Source organism: Anolis sagrei, chromosome 3 (genome assembly GCF_037176765.1).
Source record: "Anolis sagrei isolate rAnoSag1 chromosome 3, rAnoSag1.mat, whole genome shotgun sequence".
NCBI lineage: Eukaryota > Metazoa > Chordata > Lepidosauria > Squamata > Dactyloidae > Anolis > Anolis sagrei.
In genome coordinates, this window is record NC_090023.1 from 83,187,753 (window position 1) to 83,195,538 (window position 7,786).

At 37.5% G+C, this 7,786-nt stretch overlaps 1 protein-coding gene across 1 annotated transcript; it reads left to right on the forward strand.

Annotated features, from left to right (window-relative positions):
- The first annotated feature begins 280 nt into the window (after positions 1-280).
- Positions 281-7,485, forward strand: TASL (TLR adaptor interacting with endolysosomal SLC15A4). The gene is made up of 2 exons (XM_060766895.2): positions 281-472; positions 4,004-7,485. The coding sequence occupies exon 2, from the start codon at positions 4,005-4,007 to the stop codon at positions 4,878-4,880; it is 876 nt and encodes a 291-aa protein (XP_060622878.2). The 5' UTR covers positions 281-472; position 4,004; the 3' UTR covers positions 4,881-7,485.
- The last annotated feature ends 301 nt before the right edge of the window (positions 7,486-7,786 follow it).

Below are 7,786 nucleotides of genomic sequence, written 5' to 3' on the forward strand. Positions count from 1 at the left end.
AAATGTAAGTCTGGAATCAGGGGAAACTTTACTCTTCATCTGATCACAGTTCAGATTTTTGTTCTAAAGAACCCTCTGATGTTTCTGTACTTTTGATTCTCAACAAAAGCAGCCATAAACTCTCTGCTTCATCAGTAAATAAAATCTATTTTAACAGCAGACTGTTGACCAAAAGTTTTCATGTGGAAACAAAAAGAGGAAGAAGCAATCAGAGGTGGCTTAACACCAGAAAGTTACTTATAACTCTCTCTCTGCCCTGCTCAAAGATTTTCCGCTGGGCTGCAGAGGAAACTGCATAAGGAAACTTTGTCATCTACATAGCTGTAAACGAAACTTTTTGTCTATGAACCACACTAATAGAAATGAAAGCACTGCATAAGAAGCCTGGAAGGTGCCCAAAGGACTGGGCAACATATCTGTTCACCACAGCCGTACATTTCTTGCCCAGAAGGAACAGCAAGTTTTTGTGAAGGTAAGTGAAAACTAAAATAAAATGCACTGAGAATATTTTTGTACAAACATATTGCTTTATATAGTCCAGTTCTCCTTGCATTTCTCATTCTATTTATGCCTCTGTAATTTCAATAACAAAGCAAAACTAGATCTGAAGGACGGGATTCACAATATAACCTAAACCAGTACAATACGAACCAAACTAATCTAATTGAGGAATATGAATGGGCATCAAATAGGTGAGGGATGTAGAATAAAGTTCTTATTTTTTCACCACAAATCTAGGTAAAAGTTTATGTAGAATGTTACTTCTCAATCTTTGGTCCTTCACATCCCAAAAGACATCCAACATGGCCAATGCTCAGGAGTTAAGGAAGTGGAATCACAAATTACTGCAGGATCAAAATTTAAAAACCACTAGGTTGGAAGACAAGGTGGAAAGGACACATAAAACCTAGAGCTGTGACAGTACCATATTAAAATTCCTGTGAAGTTTATACAACAAATTGAGGAACTGCCTGTAAGTAGTTACATTCCTCTTTATCTGCAGGATATAGACAGGCCAGCTAACCTGTAGGATTGATGTGCATGCATTGTTTTTACTGAAGTAGTTCTAATTCTATAATAAGACATTTGCCAACATTTAGGTCTTCCTGGCTTTTTAAAATATAGTGTCTCTAAAGCAGACTGACAATGTGTGTATCCACACAGCATAATTATGACATTTTGATCTCATTTTGACATATCTCTAATGGAAATCTGGAATTTGAAGTTTAGTAATTTCCTTAGAAAGTGCTGCTTAAGAGCTCTATTGCACTATCCTGAAGTACAGCAGGGAATGCTAAATGCTTCATCAAACTACAAATTCCAGTATTTCATTGGAAAAAGCCAACAGTGACCTTATGATCAGTATGACACAAGCTTTAAATCCATTGCCTTTAGAAAAAAATCCTGCAAGCAATGGCTAATAAAGTGATTTTACAAAACATGGCTGGAATCTGCCATAGCTAAAATGCACAATCACGATTACTGTATACTTTTAAAAAATGGAGTGAACAATCTCTACTCTCTTTCCCTAAAATCACCTTTTCCATTAGCCCTCCAAACTTTTCATGGTTTTCCTTCAGGACAGCATGCTAATGCAAACTCAAATAGTTGAAATACAACAATCACAGGTTTTTAAATCTGCAAACAATAAATCTCCCAAGGCTCCTCTGCAGGTTTATTAAAAATAGTATGATTAGAGACTAGCTTCTTAACAAAAACCATTTAAAAAAATATTAGAAGCCATTTAAGTTCTCTGATGGCACACTTCATGACCCTTCTGATTTGTTAACATTTATCTATGAATAAGAACTGTAAAAAGTACATATTGTAGTACACCGCTGGGCCATGTGTCTTAAACAATGTGAAGTTCACTTGCACATGCCTTTTTTGTTACTGCCTTTTGACTTTGTTTTTTCAGTGCAGTAGAGACCACAAGGGGGTGCTAGACAGAGAAGAATGGTTTTGTGTGTGTGTGTGTGTGTGTGTGTGTGTATGTGTGTATGTGTGTATGTGGGGGGGGGGGGGGAAGCGAGTGTGAAGGAGTAAAATCAATTCCACATTTTCCTGTTATTCCCCCCATCCATGTCGCCATTGTGGAAACAACTCTCGTTTATGAAGTGGGGAGAGGGAATAACTAGTAAAAATGGGAGAAATTATTTTCCTCCTTCAATCTTCTCCCCTGCCCCCAATAAAATGGATGATCCTTCTCTGTCTAGCACCTCCTTTTGGAGTCCACCTGGATAATGGAACAGTTCCATTTTTTCCTCTCTCTCTCTGGAAAAGATCATAGTTCAAAAAGACAGCATGTGCTGTGCATGCTTTCAAAATATCCTATGCTCCAGGTAGGGATGGAGAAGTTTGCGTTTTGAACCCTCAGAAATCTGCTGCCAGTTCATGTAGACCAAGATGGACAAAGAATGGCTCATGGGCTGTCTGTGGTCCTAGAAACATTGTTTTGGGATTACCTTTACCACAGACTGTTCATGAGGACCAGCTAGGACTACCTTCAGCCCATACTTTATCCATTCTTTTGGAGTCAACACTTTTGCAAATAAACAAAGAAAGAAATATTGCTTGTAAATGAGCCTCTAGGGCCATGCTGAGGGAATTTATACCATGTTTTGAATTTCCCTGGATCTCCAGATATCAAACTTTTTTTTATACATTTCCGGATTTGTTCTCCATTTTTGTCCAAAAACACACTCTAGAGATTTTCATCATGGCATGGCTTCTTTTGACATCAAATTTGAACAAGAAGTTACTTTCCCTCATTTCCTATTTTTTAAAAAAGGCCTCTTTGGGCCAAAAATGGGTAAAAAAAGCTTGAAAGTATGATCCCTTGACCACTAGAGAACATTTTGTTTCAAAATGTTGTTTTTAAATGCAGGAGTGGGGGGTTACCGGGTTGGCTCTCCAAAGTCTAATGTTGTCTCCTACTTTTCCAAGTTGCCCCTCCATGATGTAGACAGTTGACAGACAAAGAGTGTACTTGGATAACAGGCAACTTTCTATGTTTCAGGGGATGCAGTAATTATCATCTTCCCCTCCCCTTTGTCTTCTGGAGTACTCAATCTTTTGGGCCTCAAGGGCTGAAGGTAATGTTGGCTGGAGACCTAATAGTTGTACAGAAAGGCAAAGCATGCATGTGTTCACACACAAACATGCACATTTATTAGATGGCAGGATCTGCATCAGAAAGCTAATGAACAGCTTCTAGGTCACTTGAGAAATGGGATTTCTGCTTCCATGATGTCATTAGTGGTGAAGGCCAGCTGCTACTGTGTGTAATTGGAAGTGATCGTTTAGCTTCCTTTACCTTCTATTAATGGCAATTCCTGCTTCTGTGTTATTCTCAGTGACAGAAGAACAGAAATCTCATGTGTGTTTGTGTTTGGGAGAGGTGACAGGAATCTATTGACACAGGAAGTGCATGACTATACAGTATTTCTTCAAGGGTCAGAGATAGGTCATCAATTGTTGGTTGCATACCCTGCTATGAACAAGAATGTGTACAGTCATTGAAAGTCCTGTTATTTCCCCCTTACTCCAGCATCACTTGACATTGGAGTAACCATCCATTTTCCTAAAGGAGATAGGTAAAAGAAAATTACCAAATGTTTTCTCTTAATGGAGTAGCACAGGCCAAATGTCCCATCTGTCCAGTAGCTCGACCTTTTTTGGACCATGTATAAATAACAATACCAACAGTTTCTGTTTAGCTCCTTGCCACCTTATAATAATAGAAGGGAAAGAGAAGTGAAAATATTGTATTTCAAAGCATGAAACACAGGAACACACACACAATCGCCTAAATAAAAAGGCGATCAAATACACATTATCAGTGCTGACATGAGATGGCAATACTAAGTTTCACATTTCCCTTATTCCCTGTTATTAGTAATTGCATTTAATGATCCAAAATTCATACAGATCATTACTCTGATCATTCCTCATCTTGTACTGCTGTTATTACTAATTTCACTCTTCTTTTCTTTTTCTAAAGAATGTTGTCAGAAGGATACCTCTATGGAATTCCTTTCCATGATCTTTTGAATCATGAGCTTTGTCAGAAAGAAGAAGAGTCTGCAAGGGAGCTGAAGTCTTTGAATGGGATCATCTATGAATCAGCAAAGGAAACACATGACAGAACTTTCTGGAGGTGTCAATCTGTTGGCAAGTTAATCTACTCTGTTTGTTCCAAAGAAAACAGAAATAGTAGAAAACAGAAAGCAACACTGGCACAGATTAATGAAAACCCATTATTTGAACAACAGACTTCTGCATCTGTGGACATCTCCATGGGATATGGTGGAAATGGAGACACCTACCTGGTTCCACCGTCTTGTAAAAGCATTTGCAAAAATTACAATGACTTGCATATTGCTGGTGACCAGGTGCTTCCTATGAGTTCAGTGAAAAGAGATTTTACTTATAATAATGGCATAGGACCATTCCTAGAATCATTTGAGATTCCACCACCAATGGAATCTATATCACTTCCACCAGCTGATAACCCTCCCAAGCCAGTTCAAGGATATTCCTCATGCTGGCGAGTGGCCAGCATCATGCAACACCAGCAACCCTTATCTAATTCAATACTGAACAACTACTTGGAGGAGAAAGTAGTAGAATTGTACAAGCAATACATCATGGATGGCATGGGCAGCAGTGCATCCCCCACCCACATATTGGCGTCAGAGTTCATCATGACCAATGTAGATCAAATTAGCATGAAGTTAACACAAGAGAAGAAGATAAACAGCACCAAAGCCAAAGACATGGTCATTAACTGCCTACTACAACTAGCTAGTGGGAAAGTCTCTACTGAAATGAGCACTCCGAGTCTTCACATTTCCCAGTTCAGCACCGTCACGAAATAACACTTGTCCGTGACTCAAAAGCTCTAAATTTTGGCCATTGACAATCATCATCGAAAGTCAGTTTGGTTTCTGCCAGGTACAATATCCTTTATTTTTTAGATGAACTCCTGTTGAAAGAGTTGGCTTGGAGATCACACAGGGATGGAAAAAAATTGATTCTCCAGATGTTTTAGATTAGGAGTTCTTCAGGCTTATACCACTTGCCAATTTGGGTTAAGATAATGGAGATTGTGAGTCAAAACAGCAGGTGAATCAAATATCCCTTACATCCACTATAAAGAAATGTTAGTTTCCCCCAAAAGTTACCATTTCCTGTTTTCTTTCAATGATCATGCATTCACCTGCATCTCCCTCATTTCATTTTCCTGGCACCATCCTTTCATTGCCAATACGATTTTAGCATTTCCCATTTTATTTGGATAATTTACAAATGTTTTTGTCAATTCTATATAGTATTACACAAAAGTGTGAGGTGGGAGATAAAAACATTATTACTTCCTTAATAATTTGAATATATATATTGGACATCTTTTTCCTACACCAGAGTTAGCAAATTCCTGTTGACTAGGGAATTTAATATTTCAGATTTGTTCTGCTTCATGGGAAAGATGAACTTGATAATTTCAGGGAGAGGCATGCATGCATCTTTCCTGTGCAACTATATAAATTTGTCACATGAAATCATAAAACTGATGATTTCATATTGAAGAGGCTGCTTTTCATGTGTTCTTTAGAGCAGTGTCCTTCAAGCCTTGTTCATATCTGTGATATATTTGACGGCTTTAAATAGTGTCACAATGCAATTTGAAAAGCTAAGTGTTCTTGTCTCCCATTAATATCAAGCACTTCCTTTTTCCAAGTGTTTACATTCTGGGCATAAGCATTATGGGGAATGGCTGTCATGTGACTCACAAACAAAGCCATCATTCTTTCAAAACAGCAATGTTCAGAAACATTGTAGGGGTGGGAGATCTCTCTCTTACTCCAGATGTTGTTGAATTCCAACTCCTAGTAACCCTAGAAGCCATAGGCAATTACTGGATATGATGGTCTTTATAGTACACATTTATACAGTGCAGCAACATTGGATCAGACATATGTTCATCAACCTGTCTTGTTCCAAAAATATACTACTCTATTCCAAAAATACACAACTCCTACAAAACATCCCACTCTCCTAAAATGTTGTTACATTAACAACATTGTCTTCACTGAGGAAATTATAGGTAAAACTCTGGACAATCATGTTGATTGCTTATAGAATGGTTCTGAATCTTTGACCATGAATATACATTCAAGAGTACTGGGTGCACTTGAAATGTGAAAACATTCATTACATTGAGTTGAAAATTATTAATATTATTCCCACATCTCTGTCCCAGATGAAATAGAGTATATTATTTTTAGGGCAGGAACAAAATTACTTTCTAATGATTCTATATTTTTTCTGTGGTATTTGTATAAGAGGCAATGAATTTGATGCCAGCCTCTGTTAAATACATTACAAGAGTCATTACACCACGGATACATTTAAAGGATATTATAAGTGTTTAAAGAGTAACAGCAGTTTCAAGAAGATAAGACAGTTTTAGACAATTTATATTCTAACTGTCATGAACTGTGAATTTAAGTTTTTTGTTGACCTTGTGTCTGTAGTCTGATTGTAAAGGTGAGATCAGCTGCATACAAGAAATCTCTGGCTCTTCATGATGGATTTAGATAATTTCCCTGACAGAGATGCCTTTGAGCAGTTAAACTGCATTGTATGAGTCTACACTGACCATATAATGCAATTTCAAATTGTATGATATGGCAGTGTAAATGGGGCCCAATTCACATTCCTCTCATATTGAGCAGGATTACTAGCACAATGACATTTCACCAGCAGGGTAAAACTAACCTGTCTCACACAGATCTAAACCCAGTTCATGTTCCCTACAGATAAATAATTCTTCCAATTGCTGATTTTATGAGAAAAGATGAATGGAAAAAGCCCCCTGCAAGGAGTCCTCTGTGAGTGGGAACATCTAATCAAGGAATTAACCAAAAGCAGCAACTCTTTGCTGTTATGTTAAATTTCCCACAATGGCCTGGAAAAGTGTAATGTCAAGTGCTCTGGACTTTGTATGGAATATAATATTGTGGGTTACCACTATACGGCTCAGGTCCTGCTTATTTATGTGACCGCATCTCCTCATATCAACCTGTCTAGACTTTAAAATCAGCTAAGGAGGCCCTCCTCTCAATCCCACCTCTTTCACAAGCAATGTTGGTGGGGATGAAGGAGAGGGCCTTCTCAGTAGTGCCCCACTTCCCGACTCTGGAATGCTCTCTCCAAGGAAATAAGACAAGCACCCACCTTGTTAATCTTTAGGAAGGAGCTAAAAACTCTATTCAAGCAAGCCTTTGAGAATGGCTAGATTTTATTGGAAACTACTAGAGAGTATTTGGTATGACCATGAGATTGCTAATTATAACTTCTGGATAGCTTGATAATAGGAATGGTGATATATTTAGATTGTTTTTACAAGACAAATAGCTTTTAATTGTTATTTATTAATGCTTATGGTATTTTAAATTGTACTAAAAGATAATTGTCTTTGTTATTGTTAATCATGTACTGCATGTATTATTGTATTATTGCTTTTTGTAAGCCACCCTGATTCCTTTGGGGAGAGGGGACAGAGTATAAATAAAAGATTATTATTATTATTATTATTATTATTATTATTATTATTATTATTATTATTTTACTGACACAAAAACACAGTATGTTACAGCAAACGAGATCTATATGCTGGATTTTGTATCACAAAATCACAAGTCAAACACTTCCCAAGCATCTAGGACTGTGTGATGTATTTTCAAATGATGTGTGTAGATCCAAGTAAGGAGGCCTTTTGCAG

Bases quoted from the DNA above. Each gene is read 5' to 3' on its own strand.
- TASL (XM_060766895.2), top strand. From the start codon at position 4,005: ATGTTGTCAGAAGGATACCTCTATGGAATTCCTTTCCATGATCTTTTG.